This window comes from Frieseomelitta varia, unplaced genomic scaffold (assembly GCF_011392965.1).
Source record: "Frieseomelitta varia isolate USP_RPSP 00005682 unplaced genomic scaffold, Fvar_1.2 scaffold_246, whole genome shotgun sequence".
NCBI lineage: Eukaryota > Metazoa > Arthropoda > Insecta > Hymenoptera > Apidae > Frieseomelitta > Frieseomelitta varia.
In genome coordinates, this window is record NW_025109975.1 from 688,295 (window position 1) to 706,344 (window position 18,050).

The window sequence follows — 18,050 nt, forward strand, 5'->3', positions numbered from 1 at the left end:
TTTATTATAGTTAAATTAATGTAATAAAATTAAATGTAATTGAATTAATTTTATTATAGTTAAATTAATATAGTAAAATTAAATGTAATTAAATTAATTTCATTATAGTTAAATTAATATAATAAAGTTAAATGTAATTAAATTAAAAATATAATACTATAAATATAATAAATATAATAAAATAATTTAAATTAATATAATAAAATAAGTTAAATTAATATAAGTTTGTCATTATTACAATCGTTAACAAGACGCTAGACTTTTGATAAAATCAACGTTTATTCTATTAGAATCCAATTGTTTACTTCATTTTCGTTGCCACCACTTTAAATATAATTATTTATTAAAGATAACAGTAAAAAGCTCGTAATGCATTCGCTGAAAACAAAGGAAAACGACGAGAAAAATACGAGTTGAGTAATACTTTTTCATTGAATAACAATTCCGTATTTAGACAATACTTTGCGACGGGATATCAATCTGCGTTTCATCCGTTTGTTATTTCGTATCTTTGTTACAATATTTTAATATGACACTCATCAACCTACGTTCTCATTTCTCTTGTGCCAATATTTTATGAAAATACTCCGTCGTACAATGCGAATTATTAACAGGGATTTAATTGAACAAAAAATACTTATACTTTCGAAGTAAAACGTATACACGGAATCTTTCTACTGAAACGCGAAATAACAACGACCAATGAGAAAAAAAAGAAAAAGGAAAAAAAGAAACGGGAACGTTGCAATTTCAGCGCGTGCAAGCGTCGCTTTACAGAGTAACACGCATCAAGGAAATTTATATACGAAATCGGGCAGAGATTAATGCAAAATCAACAGCGGTTGTTTCGCTTGCAAAAATCTCTTCTGCCGCGTGCGTGCAACTTTCGCACAGTAATTTCGCGCGAGTGAAATTTCAATCGATTCGTCGAAAATCGTGATGCGAAGGTGATGTCGTATCCAGGACGATCAGAAGAAGAAGAAGAGAAAAAAAAAAGAATATTCATCTTGGCCGTGCATCGCGACAGCTTTGTTGCCGATCGGTGATTATCGATTCGCGTCACGCCGATGGAATTGGCCGCGGGAAAGGCGAAGGGAAGCGGAGACAGGACGAGAGTATGTCCACGAAGGGATGGAAAAGGGAAAAAAGTGGAAAGAAACAAGAGGCCAGGGGAGAGAACGAAAAAAAGAAGAACCGACGACGAGATACGCGCTGGCCTCGTAAAACGCGATACAAAATTACCGATAAATTTTTGGGATAGCACGCGTCCGGAAATTTATCGTGATTGATAACGCCCGTCCCTATTCGTTATTTCGAGTTTGTCAGCTACTAAAAAAAAAAAAGAGAAAGAGAGTGAAAAAAGAAAGAAAAAGTAAGGTCTCGCGTTATTTTTCGATCGGTGTCTGCTGTAATTTATAACACTGCAAACCGATAGCTTCACTACATATTTGACAAAAAGAACTTCCAAGGATGCGAGTTACGAGTGGCTTTTTTTTGTATCTGAAAACCTCGCGTCCCATTGCTGATATTTATGGGAACAGACACAAAGGAATTTCTGTGAATTGTGAGTTATAAAATGGCACGCTAAACATTCGCAAAGATGACAAACATTTCAATCATGCGGTGTCGAATGATCCACTTACCCTTCAACGGCCATAATTCAGTCACTCACGAAGGTAAATATATTATGAGTTTTGTATTATTATAAAATAATAATGAAAAAATACAAAATAAAAACATATAAAATTATAATGAAAAAATATAAAATAATATATGAGTTATATGTTATTTACATAAAAACATTTTGAAGTTTCGTTAACATATCGTGATCGTGTTTGAAACAAATTTAAAAAATATACGTAAAAGTTGCAAATTAATTACATTTAACATAATACATGACATTTCGTAGAGATCCAAAGTATTTAAACAGCTAGGAATATATGAATATAAGTCATGAATAATTAAACGAAATCATCTTCGACACTAGTCACTTGTTCAAGATGCCCATTATGTTCGACATGTACATTAAGTTCATCGAACTAGTTTCAAATTTTACGTAATAATAATAATAGTTGTACTTCACTTACGGTGTCAATTTTCAAAAATGTTTCACTTAATAGACACTCTACATTCACAAAATGTTCCCACAAAAAAAGTTTACTTACTTTCGTAAATAATTTCATGAATAACTGAGCCGTACTATGAAATGAAACGTACATTGTGAAATTTTAATAATACTGCAACGAGATGCAACTATCGTGATTATATCAATTATTTCGAAATCTATCCATGGAACATACGAGATACATTGCAAACAAATATTTAATACAAATATATTCTATTGATATAATGCAAATTTATAATATATTATAAATATTGCAGGAACAAGCATCGTTAAAGATGTTTCCATCGAGATCATCTCACTGACATAATACTCCATGTTTTTCAAATACATTTATGATCTACGTGAAATATATACGTTATTATGCAATTCTATTAAATAGTCTTGTGACTTACTTTACATATAAAATCATTCTCGACTTATGTATTTATGTCTTTCATCGAAATCGTCATTTTCACGAATGTTATTTACCGACATAATAGGTGATCTAAGGTTAAAGGCGTGGGCGATCGAGCACAGCCTTTTCAACGTGCATTTACGCAATTGCAGCACTCAACGAGCACAGGTGATTTACGGTTCGATTCAATGGGATCCGGGTCCCTCTTGGATCGTCATCTACGCGTTTGTTTGGACGTCACACCTTTGCCAACCCCGCGAATACTCCTGCGGTACCTTCATAGTGATATTTCTACGTTCTAATAATATTTTTTACAACATTTCAACATTCTTGTACGAGCAACAGCTACGATTAAAAAGATGAAAACACCAAAAATCTTATACGTATATTTAAATTATATATAATTTAATTATTATATATTTAATGATAACATATATATAATTTAATTATATTAATTTAATAAAGTTTTATAATAAAAATGTATTTTAGCAAGAGTGAAAAATTAATAATATTATTAATAGTTTAAGGTAATGGAAATGAATTTTTTAAAAATAAATACGAGCTACGATTAAAAATGAAGATGAAAGCACCAAAGATCTTATAGATGTATTTATAAATATAAATATATGTATGTATGTATATATATATAAAATTTAATTATATTAATTTAATAAAGATTTATAATAAAAATGTATTTTAGCAAGAGTTAAAAATTAATAATATTATTAATAGTTTAAGGTAACGAAAATGAATTTTTTAAAAATAAATAAGTAAATAATATTACCTTTTGTATCAGGATTGATTAATTTATTTTAATAATTTAATTATCTCGAAAGTAAATGATCCAAGTATATATAAATATATTATTTTTTTTTAAATAAAAAAAATAAATATATATTTAGAAATTAAATGTTTGTCGTATTTATTAATATCTAGCTTTTTTCAAGTGAATTTAATTTATATATAACCCTTTCGGTTGTAACAACGAGTCACACTCGCGATGGGAAGTACGGTTTCGATTTGATTAGAAAAATATAATCCCATGGAATACGAATCTAAATTTTCGAAAATTGACAAAAGCAAATTACATATAATGCTTTCGAGCGAAGATCGAGAAGAAAATCTCAAGTCAAGAGGAGATAGAACGTTTAATAACGCTATTTACAACATTAAAACATTAATTCTCTCGTTAAATGAAAACGTGCGTATCTGTTTATAATAATATTTTTATGAAATATTTTATATGAAACATTTGTTTTAAACGATTAATCCAATGAAAATACGCAGAGAATAATTTTCTTTCACACATGCATACAACATAATGACACTTTTATCAAATGTTAATAAAAATTATTTTAAATGATTAATCCAATTAAAAAAAAAACACACACACACACACATTTATAGATCAGCTTTTCAACTTCTGATGTTTCAGATGTTCTTTCACGTTTCTGTTAAAAATACCTGTGTAAACCTGTCTGATCATCAAATGTAATTTCCTACCTCTACAATGTAATTTCCTACCAACCCCATTACCGTAATTCAAATTGGACGTTTTCTTTATCTCGCAGTCCTGTCCTTGCCCGCTTTCTACTTGTTTTACCATTGGAAAAAACAGAAAACGTAACGTCATACGCGTAATTGCGAACACTTATCGACAACAAACAGTAGAAAAGAAGCAGAAACGAAGGATCACGTTCAAATTGCATAGAACGCGACGACAGACGTAACAGAAATTGACAACTATCACCTTCCTCGCGCTTTCGACCTCCATACGTTTCGAAGTTTTCTCTCCTCGTTACCTAACCTCGTTTCATTTCTTTTCACCCTCGTTACTGGATTACTTTGCCTACCGTAATTCGACAAATCATTTACGATTTCTACGCAACGACATGGAACTATCTCTCGAAATCTCGAGTCGTTGTTGACGTCCATCAAATAGGTAATAACTATCGTACGGCTTTTCGATCATCTCTGATGAAAATGAGTTTTGCTTCTGTCGTATTTACTTTTGAGAACCATCGAGAGATCCACGTCTTTTTTTTTTTTATCTTTGTAGAAATATTACGTGAAAATTTCCCTAGAATAATTCGCGAGTTGTTTTTCGCGCAGCAGATCTTGTTACTCCAAAAAAACGACTTCAATTCAAAACATGAAGAATGGAACGAAAATTGAAAGATTAATTATCTCGATGTTACAAGGAGGAAGGAAGGAAGGATTGGAATATTTCATCAATTTTATATGCCGCACGTTTCGACACCGATGATGTAACAATGTAATTAATACAATTAAATAAAAATTCGCGTCTCACTGATGCACAGTAAATTCGATAAAAATTTATTTTATTTATATAACGTGTATAAAAAAAAAAATCTGTGTAAATGGATGGATAAATGTACATAATTTTTCTATAATTGGAAAAAAGGAACGAGCAGTCATATTAAAATGATCTATTAAACATATACTGAAAATAATCTATCAATGTCGAGTGATCTGACAGGTGAAAAACGTATTTTGTAAAAGTATTATATTCTCTGCAAATGATGTGCTTTATGGGGACAGGAGTGTGTAATTTTTAAAAAATCGATTTTTTTTTTTGTCTTAAATAGTAGTTCGAAGTCTTAGAAATAAGATACAAAAAGTTCCAGCCTTGAAAACGACTTATTTTGGGGTATAATAATAAATCCGCGGATACAGAATAATTGAATTTGTATCACTATTTACAACTTTAAGCAGTATTATAAAGTGTAAATCGTGCGATTCAAATATTACTTTTGGTGAATCGAATATTAGGGGACTTGGATTCAATTTAGTTGTGAATTGTAAGAACTGTGAGCCGCGAGATATATATGTAAAAAAAGTAAATAGAGGATATGTATGAAAAATGACGTTCTGAAACTTTAAACGCGTTTTCCTCGAAACTCGGTTTTTAGAAACGGCGTGCAAAATATCTCGGAATCTAACCAACCGATCACTGTGAAACTTGGTACGTATCTTTAGCGTAACATTTACTAGGGATTGACGATCAAACATTTTTCAATTTTTAACAATGTCGAAGAATATAAACGAAAAACGTAGAAATTTTTGGCATAAATTCGATACATTAAAAATAAATAGCTGCTATTTTCATAATTTTCACAGAAATGAAAATGTCCGGTCGTTAATCCCTAGAGAATATTGTTTACTTTTGAACTTTTTTTACCCTTTTTGTTGCAGCTAATCCTGTTTCGCTGGAATCATGCACACCGATAGGCAATGTAAAGAAAAAGTTATGTAAAAGGATGCCGTTAAAAAGTTAAATAACAGCCCACTTTTTCCCCTTTTTTAATGTCGTTTTTAGTTCATAACGTGTCAAAATAAACCACAAAAGCTCACGTCGATCAAATATATACTTTCGTTTTACTATCCCTCCGAAGTATTCGTAATTTTTAGGCCCGTCAAACTGTCCTGCCCCCTTAATATAAGTGATCGATAAGCTAATCTTGAAAACGAGCTCGAAAATATCGTGCGAGGGCTCTGTACTAAGGTCGATTATTGCTTCAAGATCGCGGAACGACAATGATCCACGTACGTACAGGAAAATCGGGGGAGACACGATCGCGAGGCCAAAAGAACGATCTCGTTGCTTGACAAGACCGTTAGCGTGATAAGTGAAACTCACCGTCAGAGCGTCCGTAAAATCGCATCGGGAGAGAGAGAGGGAGAGAGAGAGAGAGAGACTAGAACGTTCTTGTGAATTATAAATGAGGTTTCGCCTCGCTTTCTCAGCCCTCTGGCTGGCTCGCGTTTGTCCTCGTCGACTCGCGGCTGTTGACTGATTAAACCCGCCTTAACTTGCTTAATCGACAATTACAAACGATCGTTGATTACGCCGGTAATCGATCGTTACTCCAAGGTATTGGGATACCGAGGCCGATCGGTGGCACGTCTCTGACGTACACCGCGTGGCAAGATCGTGTAGTAATTGAAGTTCGAAAGATTTTACGGCTTCGAAGTCGGATGAAAATCAAGAACATTGGCTACATTTGATTTGGAATAAAGTAAAATTATTTTTTATTTGGAATAGAGAAAATAACGATTCGAAGTGACGAATTGTTCCAGCTAATTTATTACGCAACGTTGTATTTTATTATTATTATTATTATTATTATTATTATTATTATTATTATTATTATTATGTGCGTGTGATTATAAGGGACAAGATCGTTGCAAAGATGATTACATTGAAATTGTAAGGAATGATGAATTACTTCAATTAATAATTGTACTTTATTATTAATAACATATGTGTTGTTATATTATCGTAAAGAACATGACATTGTTATAAGGAATGGTGTTATTATAGAGGAATATATATTATTAGACGGAATAAGATCATCGTAGTTTGGTTTATGCGTAATTTTACAAATAAAGATATATCCTGAAAAACAAGCTAGTGTCCAATGTATTCAGGATTAAATAGGAGTGAATAATTGACAAGAGATGATTCTACAAGGGAAAATAAGTGGAAAATATGGGATAAAATTTGTTCGTTTGGGACTTCGTTTTGAAGCAAATAGAGTTTTTAATGTATTCGATGGATTTTCAAATTTCATTTTCGCAAAAATGAAAAAATTCTACAATTTTCTGCGTGTAGAATAACCTTCTGTTCATTGTCGATTCCTATCTAACCGAAAATTTAAAAAAAAGGGGGAGGGAATACCAGTGCACTTAATTTTTTAAAGTCGATTTAAAAAAAAAATGAATGACACCAGTTTATTTACTGTCACAAATTTTAATCCATCGCGTACATATATAGAATGTGCCAAAAGTCACTTCCTGTGCGAACGCTCTGACATCGGTTAACATTTGAAAGAAATAATTGTTAAAACATAATGAAAAAAAATCATGTTTGAACTGAAATTTAATTTAAAATTAATAAAATTAGATTTCTCTTATATTTTGATGTTTTATTTAAAAAAAAAAAAAAAAAGAAAAAGAAAAGAAAATAGACGGGGAAAAACTTTTGTCCGACTCTCTATGTTATAGTCGTATCCACATTCGACCTAGATCAAAAATTCACAGGGGAACCCAGAATTTCAGTAACAGTCCAGTCCCACGTACAGCATAATACAATTAAAATTTCAAGCAAGCGATAATTGAGAACAATTTTTAATTAATATTCCCTTAGCCGTAGATTATACACGGGTACCGAAAGGGAATGTCACTTAATTAAACAGGACGTTTTCTCATTAGCGCGGTAATAAGAAAACCTGGAAAAAAAGGAGAAGAAAAGAAAAAAAAAAGGAAAACTGCTGAAGTTAAAGTTTGAATTTGCAGATGCTGGAAATGAAATATCCAACCTAACAGAACAAAGCGGTGGCTGAAATGAGGAAATATCGCGAAAACCGTGAATTTCAACAGCGGCAATTTCACAAGGAAATTCGTGCAATTAACTTGCCCTCTTTCTAATTTATTAAGTTATTAACAGACGACCACCCGCCGTAGACGTATTTATACGTAATTATTTATACGTATTAGAGTAACGAGTACACTTTCGTTGGGAGCAGAGGCGTTCGCGTAACAAATGAAGTCGCTGCTTCATTATCAATCATCTCGTCGTCAACGTTTCTAATTAAATCGCCTACACCGAAACGGAGGATGCAATTAATGCCCTAAATAATTCAGTTCTAAATAATCCCTGCGGATAATAACTCGCATGGCAAAATGTACCGTAGCGCGTAAGTGGCTTATACAGCTTTTACATTGTTTTCTAGACGAGTTACAACGTGGTGATTACGTTGTCGGGGGAATTAATTGCAGTCAGATTGAATACAATCGTCCGGCTTCGAGAAAAGTGAGCAAGATAAAATTATCTGCATTTTAATGCGCGTTTAATTATTCCGCGCGATTATTATCAAATATTATCTTATTTCCCCTGTGTGTTTATTATATTACAATGGAAGTGGAAGACTGTACATTAACCGAGTAATTCCAAAATCTAACGAAAACAAAGCCGACCGGCAGAGTCTACTTAAATTCATATTTTTGAAAATATAATTAAAATAATGTTATACAATAATTTTCCAATGTATATTGTAATATGATAATTAAAATAATTTTTGATAATTTTATACAACAGTGCTGATACACTTTTATGTAGCAAGTATTATTGAAAACATTGTACTTTGTGATATATTGTATATTTCCTCGTATTATGTGCATTCTGTGGAATTTTGTTCTCTATAATATTCTGTAAATGCATAAAAATGTACCTATGTATCTCCTACTTGCTGAAAAATCGAAATTAATAATTTCCGTAATGTTGTCGTTGCATTAACGGTGAGATTATCACGTACACAGAAATATTTTGATAATTTAAACTGATCGAAGGAATCACAATCACTGACAAACAGTCACAAAAGTCATCTTACATCTGTGTAATATTTAAAACAGAGAGAGAAGCATTTTGTACATTCTTGTGAGTCTTGATTAATTTGTTAATTAAAATTGGACCGATCCTAAAATATTTCTCACGTAACTCTATATGTACTTATGATATGTTCAGTAAAGAAAATAAAACTTACATTGATTATAGAATTGTATAATAAGAATACATTTCGTACATTTTAATATTACAATAATTGTATGGTAGATCATTTCCGATTTATTTTGCAATAAACAAATTTATCATTTATCAGAATCTGTATAATTTTGACTGAGAGATAAAATATAACCTATAAACCTATACATTATATAACCTATACGATATAAAAAAAAAAAATTCACATTTATCAGAATCTGTATAATTTTGAGTGAGAGATAAAATATAACCTAAAAGATATAAAAAAAAAATCATCATTTATCAGAATTTGTATAATTTTGACTAATAGATAAAATATAGCCTATAAATTATATAACCTATAAGATATAAAAAAAAAAATCATCATTTATCAGAATCTGTAATTTTGACTAAGAGATAAAATATAACCTATAAATTAAATGTAACCTACAAGACATAACCTATAAAATGTTAGAAATTCTTGTGTATAGACATGTAACTACGAAATAACGAACTAAGACTCAAGTAACTAAGACAAACTTCTTTTTCATTACAAAATTTGGCAGATATAAACTGTTATTTTATTTATCCAGCTGGCGTTTAAGCAATTACGTCTGTCGGGAAAACTTCCGCTTTGTATCAGCGAGAGAGCAAGACAAAAAAAAAAACTTGAGCAAAGGCTCGATTTCAAAGGTTTTTCATAGCGACTTAATTAAACCGAACGATCTACCGGACTTACTCTCGCACTATTGCAAATTCATTGATGTACCTTACAGTCAGCATTATTTTCCATTGATGTAAGTACGTCTGGCGTTTATAAACGCGGAAGTACACTCAAATTCCCGTCTGATCCCCACGCTTTATCTTTGTGCCTCTTAAATAACGACAAGGCAGAAACAGGACGTAACAGACAAAAGAATTTAAATATGTCCCTTTGCAGCACGACATACATTCTCATGCTTGTCTTCTGCCGACGTTTGTTGCGATTTTCTGGGTAAAGATCATTTTTCAAAAGCATTCCGATAGAACCGATAAAACCCTCCGAATCGACATCTCAATTAAAAGGGAAGCGACGTGTCATGGTGGAAAAATTAAATCAATATTCCAATAAATTACCCAATACTTTCATGTCGGCGTGGAAACTTTTTTTTCCTTTCCTTTATTGCAAAATGGAGAAAAAGCACGAAATTAAAAATTCTGAAATATGTAACCTGCGCTGAACTAAAAAAGTTACAGTCCATGTAACTCTGTTATTTCAATATGATGTACAATATATATTGAAATATATATTGCACAATGTATTTTGATATAACTCTATAACGAATTTAGTTTTTTAATCAAAAATATTGAAATTCTTGTTTTTATTTAATAATTTATGTCACGCGCTTAAATGATTATCAAGTGCTCCCTTTGAATTTTGTTATATTCCAAGTAATAAATTTGATCGTTAAGTTTCGTCTTTGTACGATAATTGTCATTTAAGACGTGTTAATGTTTCATAAATTTTGTAATTATCGTTACAATTCTCTTCATATTTACGAAGCAACTGTATTTTCAATTTTTAATTTTCCATATATATTACACGCGATTTATGATATTAATTATTCGTTCGAATATTATTGATTTTATTTCTTTTTTGTTTTATTGATTTTATTTATTTTATTAAACTGTTTCTCCAAGAACAAACGAATTACGATTTTATCATGTATCAATTCTGGATCTAGAGTCACTTTTTGGTTTTCTTAAAATTTGTCAATGTTAATTCTTTTTATAGATTTTACTCGCCACATTAATATCACGTGTGCTGTTTTTAACTACGACGATCAAGACTGAGAATGGCATAAAGATTAGATTCTGTTACGTCAGAAAGGAAAAAGTTTCGAAAATTTGTTTCTTGCTGTCACTGAGACATTGTTACTTAGAATTTCCTTAATTTGGAACTTGGAGTTCCACGATATAAACTTTCTATGTTTATTTCTGCTACCATTTACAGAAAACGTTCCTGGAATATTTTCCATCTGCTTGATTACAAAGAATAGTAAATTAAGGAATAGAAAGTGAATGTTACCACTCCTCGAAACAATTCAGATATTTGTTCAAAACTGTCAGTTTTTCAATCTTACACGTTAAATGCTTCTAAACAAATCTAGCCTCGTTGTCGCTCGTACTTTCGACGTTTATGACGATTATAGAAATAACGTAACTTAATCGACTTTTATCGTCGAAACTATAAAAAGAAAATCTTCATTTGCTCTTTCTAATTACGTGAGACGTACTTACGAACGATCCTTTATCAGATAATAATAAAGATACATGTATAGAATTAAATATTATTTAAACAAAAAAAAATAATCAAATTACCAATATTGAAATGCTCATTCACAAGGTAAATGATCAAATAATCAACTTATTTCAACACCTTCTCAATCGAGAAAAATTTTCATTGTATAAATATTTTGATATAACAATTAACCGCTTTCATCACTCCAGCTGATATTTTTATTGACATTCGTATAGATACTCGAACGCGAACGCTGAAACAATAAATCCGCGGACCGACGTTTGAGAAGCAGTCCGATAGATTCGAAACGATAGGTCGAAACGAAACGCTTTTCACCATCGGGTAGAGTCGAAAGGGACACAAGTCCCGTTGAAACTCGGTTGAAAAACGGCCAGACGGAAAGAAAGATCCCTCGTTAAACTTTCTCCGGCGAAAGAATCGGCAGGCACGCAAAAATCGAGCCGGTTTCGAGAGGCAGAATAGAAAATGGTAACAATGCATAGTTCTAATAAAATTGTTAACACTTCAACACAAATTTGAATATGTGACACAAGGAAATATGTAAATGAATATGTTAATAATAATTTGAAATAGTTGAAAATTTAATTAGTTACAAATTGTTCTTAAGAATGCTCAATAAAATGTAAAACATTTATACATAAAACCATGTATTAATAATTTTAGAATTTTAATTCACTATATATTGAAAGAAAGTTACGATAAATCCGTAGCTCTTTCTGATATACAGTAGAATGACTAGCTTCATATTTCGGTATTAAAAGTTTGACACTGTTAACGGGTCTCAAAAATCATGTTATTCACTGGTTTTTCAACTCACCGTTGTTAACCTCTTCCGCTGGAATGACGTGCCATGCACGTCGACAATTTTTTGTCCCAAAATTGGAATACTTCCTCAGTTTTAAGTATATTTAAGTATAACCCAGCAACATAAATAATAAATTTATTACTTCTTAGTAATTTCTATCCAGTGATATACCGATGAATTCAAAAAGAAGACGAATTTGTATTGTATACGGTTTGGTCATTCGTTATAGTCCGCAATTCAAGTGATTAATCTCTTGCGCTAGAATTTTTTGTCCCAAAATTGCAATATTTCCTCAGTTTTAAGTATATTTAAGTATAAGCCAGCAAAATAAATAATAAATTTACTTCTTAGTAATTTCTATCCAGTGATATACAGATGAATTACTTCTTAGTAATTTCTATCCAGTGATATACCAAAAAGAAGACGAATTATTGTATACGGTTTGGTCACTCGTTATGGTCCGCAATCAGCTGTCAGTGGTTAACCTTTTGCGCTAGAATTTTTTGCAATATTTCCTCGGTTTTAAGTATATTTAAGTATAAGCCAGCAAAATAAATAATAAATTTACTTCTTAGTAATTTCTATCCAGTGATATACAGATGAATTACTTCTTAGTAAATAAGAATTATTGTATACGGTTATGGTCCGCAATCAGTTGCCAGCGCAACCGAGGAAATATTTTGTCCCAAAATTGCAATATTTCCTCGGTTTTAAGTATAACCCAGCGAAATAAATAAATAAATTTATTACTTCTTAGTAATTTCTATCCAGTGATATACCGATGAATTCAAAAAGAAGACGAATTATTGTATACGGTTTGGCCACTCGTTGTGGTCCGCAATCAGTTGTCAGAGCAAGCGATTAAACGCTAACGAGTCAGTAATTTTTTACTATGTCGTATATCAAATCGCGGGTCACGAAAGTTCGCAGTCTCTCTCTCTCTCTTTCTCTATTATCTCGTCTGTGCTCGAGGATATCGACCGGCAAAATTCGGAAAAAAATCTATCTCTCGCTGTTGTTCGCGCGTTCCGCGAAGGAAACGCCCTCCGCGGTTCCGCAGGAGCAACAAAACGTGGGAAAGAGCGATGCCGGCTAGTTCTCAGAGATAAGGAGTCTCGTTTATAATAGCTGCTGCCCACTGCCCACACTCGTATTTCTCTCTCTCTCTCTCTCTCTCTCTCTCTCTCTCTCTCTCTCTCTCTCTCTCTNCTCTCTCTCTCTCTCTCTCTCTTTCTCTGTGCGTCGAGTGAATGTCTTATCGTTCGATTCGCTTCGTTTGCCGGGTTCGGCCGGGCCGGTGGCAGAGAAAGGCAGGAAATCGCGTCCGTGGTTAGGTTCGTGGCACACGTGCGCGCACACACGACCCGAAGAGTACACGTACGTAGCAGAATGGACTCGATATCGTAGCTCGCGTGTCGTCACACGCGATCAGAACGATTCCCGTACAGATAGAGGCAGCCGGAGTCGAGAAAGTTGGAGACACGAGCGGTTTGATCGAGCTCGACCCCTTTCGTTCGTTCGATCGCATTGTGAAGGAGAAAGGTGGAGCGCGTTAATTACCGGCGACAATTTACGAGTAAATCATAGTCGCGGAGAAAGTCCGTCGAGATTCCTGAATGGATAATAATTAATCCGAAGGGTTATTTCTTTTCTTTTTGTATCGTTAAGAATGTTGATTAGTGACGATATTGATCGGATTCGGTAGAATCTGTTTTCTCTCTTTTTTTTTTTGTACTGTTAAAAGTACTTTGAGCTCGAGAAGAATGAATAATAGTTAATTTATTAGCTATTTAGTCATAGCTATTTTTAGTTTGTTAGTTTAATTTTTTATTTTTTTTTTTTTTTTAGTTTATTAGCTATTTTATAAGCGTCCTTATTTTTTATCTTTTGGCATCTTTTATTTCTACTCTTGGAAACCGTCCAAATTTGAGAGAAATAAGATGAAGTTGATATTAATGTAACATTCGAAGCACTTTTTCGGTTGAAACGAAAGCGAGATTGAAACAAAACATTCGAGGATAGCAGTACAGTCAAGAGGAAATGAAAGTAGCTTGTTGCGGTATTGAGCGGAGAATTTTTGTTCGAGTTTTGAAAGTTGTTCAAGTACGAAGAACTTTAAAACTGCGTGTCTAGTAATTCTAATAGTTTTAGATAATATCGCGAAAATATTTTATACATTTTCTTTTATGTTAGATACGTGCATAAAACATTTTGAAATTTCATTGACACTATCACGATTATATCGTTCGAGTTTGAAACAAATTAAATATACATATAGAAATTATTAAAAGTATTAAAACAATTACAATTCATTATATTAATAAGCCTTAATATCATCATCTTTAATACATACTCATAACATACTAACTAATTTTTTAATAAATTAAATGTACTTATTAAAACCATATTATATTTATATTATAATTATTATAAACATATTGCATTTGCAATTAATATCTTGTAATTTTTAAATTAGAGTTTTAGATAGATTTCAAACCTACCATTACAGTGTAAATAAAATTTCAAAATGTTTCATGTAACAAATAATACATTTTATAAAAATTTTTCTACGATAAGCACTATTTTCATATTCCGCTATAAATAAAGATTTTCTAACACATGTGAAGAAAATTGAAGTTTGTTTAACAACTATATATACATAAAAAAAAACCGTAGCAAGTAAAATTGAACAATGTAATAGCGAATAATTACAAGTTGTAATCGATATAATATTAAAGGCATATATACGATTTATAATAACTGATTCATTATAGGATTTAAAAATATTTGCAAAACAGAAACATGATTTGAAAATAATATCATGACTTTTATCGATCGAGGAATAAAAATTTGGAGACCGCACGAAACTTCGAAATACTAAGAGAAATTAATTTTCTCAACCAAAGTGGCCAAAATTTACAATTTTCTAAGTTCCGCAGATTTATAATGTTGCGACTTCAATAATTTATTTTAAACTTTTTCCTACTTCATGCACTCTAATTTCTCACAATTGCAATTTTTATATGATACTTCAGTCTTTAATCTGTTTTATGGTTAATAGAGCAGAGGCTGCAAGTGTGAACGAAGCGAAAAAATGCGAAAGGATACTAAATGAAGTAAAAAGATATAATGAATGCTGACAACCGAGAACTGATTTTAATTTCATGTGAGCCATCGTTACAAAAATGGTGAGACGTCATTAAAGAGTCAAGAATACCAAGTTCAAGGCTAAACGCATGCTCATTGTCTGTTTCATTGAGTAATCTCCTTGAATAAAAAATAAAAGTGAACAATTTACATAAATCTAGAGCGTTATATAACTATGTTAAAATCTACGTTTCTTCGTCTGAATTTCATCTGTATATTATCTAAACCAATGTTAAAAAAAAAAAGAAGGAAAGAAATAAAGAGTCGACTAAACTTTCTAAGTGTCTTATTTCATTTTGAAAACGTGCGACCAGAAGGTAGATGCGACGTTCATAAATTAAAAAAAAAAAAAAATTCCTAAGAGAACCTCCGAATTTTCGCCCGACTTTTCAGAAAACAGATTGAACATGTTAACGTAGCAATGAATTTTCACAGGTTTAAAAAGAAAAAAAAAAGACTATTTATGGAGCCACGACGAGAAATCATCTGCGGCTTGTCCGCGACAAGGGGGAAAAAAAAAAAACACCCGAATGCACTTTAACCACGGACGTCGGCAGCTTTGAGAACGGTGATAAGTTGTCGAGGGAAACAAGCCGGTGGTTATCCTCCGCGGGGCGATTTAATGGCGAATTTGCTCGTGGTTAATAACAGCTCGAGCAAGGAAAGTACTCGAACAGCCAGTTGGGTGGCACGGGTCAGGTGCTCGCGGTAGAAAGTGAACCGTGTACTTGGAACTCGAGAACGAGAACGAGAACGAGAACGTGAACGAGAACGTGAACGCAACTTGTGTCTAGTCGCGGCTATCGTTGGCTATCCAAACGTTGTTGAGAATTAGTCATAGGTATGTGAGTATGATCCTGAGGTACTGTGTCAAAGATATACAAGGTGTTCGCGTTATTTTCGTTAGACAAAAGGAAACAAATGGCAGAGGAATGAATGTTTGCTACAATCAACATGGCAGTATAACAATTTGTCGTGTCTATTACATTTTTCACGAAATTAATGTCATTCGTACGAAATGTGAACGTGCTTCGATCCGTGGCTTCTTAATTACTGCTCTCATTTTTTTTTCAGAAGTCTAAAGAATTACGTTTGAAACAAAAAGAAGAAAAAAAGAAAATAGTATACTATATGAAAAAGAAAAATTGAAGGCCACCTGATTCTTCCTATTCGCACATTGATAACTTTGTCGTAAGACAAATGAAATAAATATTAAAATAAACGTAAAAAGAAAGGTATAAATTTATACGGAATAAATGTATTTTATAGCTTGGAGGGTTCAACGTTCACGAATCACATACTCGAGTGAAACATTTTTTTATCGAAGCCTGTACTTTGCATTGCGATTATTTCGTCGCGCGACTTTATTGATCAACGTGGCGGAAAACGCTGTCGAAAAAAAAAGGAAAAGAAAAGAAAAGAAAAGTAAAACTCGACGTATCGAGATCGAGCTAATTGTAAGCCAAATCGCGTCTCGTTGTCTCGTTCGACGAACCGTCGTGATTCGTTTTGTCGTCGAGGTGAAACGTGACTATCCGCATCGCGGGTATACGTACGTAATCCCCGATATTACGAGGCTCGATGAGAGTTATTAGTAGACAAACGGTTTCTAAACCTATATCGAATCGATGCGAGTCGCTCGAGTGGAAATCCGTGGCACGTGATTTCCTTTTACGGTGACAGAACGGAACAGTCGACGTGAATCGCGACTGTGAGGGAACAACGCGAATGTGAGAAAGTCAAATTGTCCGTACGTTTTATTTGCGTTTAATTAGTTGCGTCCACGTAGAGGGGAGGATGTTAGAGGAATAGGAAAAGACAGAAAAAGAAGCAGCGAAATAAAACCAAAGGAAAGGCAATATTAGAAAACTAGTAGTAGTTTTTCTTTTATTTTTTTTTTTACTTTTTTTTACTTTTAGTTTCTATAAAAAGACTGCAAGATTTATAAGGGCACCAAAATGTATAAGGGTAAATTATAAGACTGTAAGATTAGTTCCATAAGATGTAAACATTAAGAATTAGTTATAGAGTTAGAAAGATTTATAAGGGCACCAAAATGTATAAGGGTAAATTATAAGACTATAAGATTAGTCCCATAAGATGTAGACATTAAGAATTAGTTATAGAGTTAGAAAGATGTAAAGAGATACACACTGTAAACTGGAAGCCATCCTAAGCCGCTTAGACAAGGATTATAATAAATAATTAGCGTTGCGTTTGACGACCACGTAGAGGGGAGGATATTAGAGGAATAGGAAAAGACAGAAAAAGAAGCAGCGAAATAAAACCAAAGGAAAGGCAATATTAGAAAACTAGTAGTAGTTTTTCTTTTATTTTTTTTTACTTTTTTTTACTTTTAGTTTCTATAAAAAGACTGCAAGATTTATAAGGGCACCAAAGTGTATAAGGATAGATTATAAGACTGTAAGATTAGTTCCATAAGATGTAGACATTAAGAATTAGTTATAGAGTTAGAAAGATGTAAAGAGATACACATTGTAAACCGGAAGCCATCCTAAGCAGCCTAGACAAGAATTATAATAAATAATTAGTTGCGTTTGACGACCACGTAGAGAGGAGGATATTAGAGGAATAGGAAAAGACAGAAAAAGAAGCAGCGAAACAAAACCTAAGGAAAGGCAATATTAAAAAACTAGTAGTAGTTTTTCTTTTATTTTTTTTACTTTTTTTTATTTTTAGTTTTTATAAAAAGACTGCAAGATTTATAAGGGCACC

At 32.4% G+C, this 18,050-nt stretch overlaps 1 protein-coding gene across 5 annotated transcripts in view; it reads right to left on the reverse strand.

The window, feature by feature from the left end:
* LOC122528119 (CCR4-NOT transcription complex subunit 6-like) overlaps positions 1-18,050 on the reverse strand; it is a 131,892-nt gene that overhangs the window by 104,027 nt on the left and 9,815 nt on the right. The window contains exon 4 of one of the 5 annotated variants that reach the window (XM_043652878.1): positions 7,716-7,771. The exons of the other annotated variants lie outside the window; for them this stretch is intronic. Coding sequence (XP_043508813.1) covers positions 7,731-7,771 — 41 coding nt within the window. The 3' untranslated portion in view covers positions 7,716-7,730. Of the gene's footprint in view, positions 1-7,715; positions 7,772-18,050 lie in introns of those variants that run through there. 5 annotated transcript variants of the gene reach the window in all.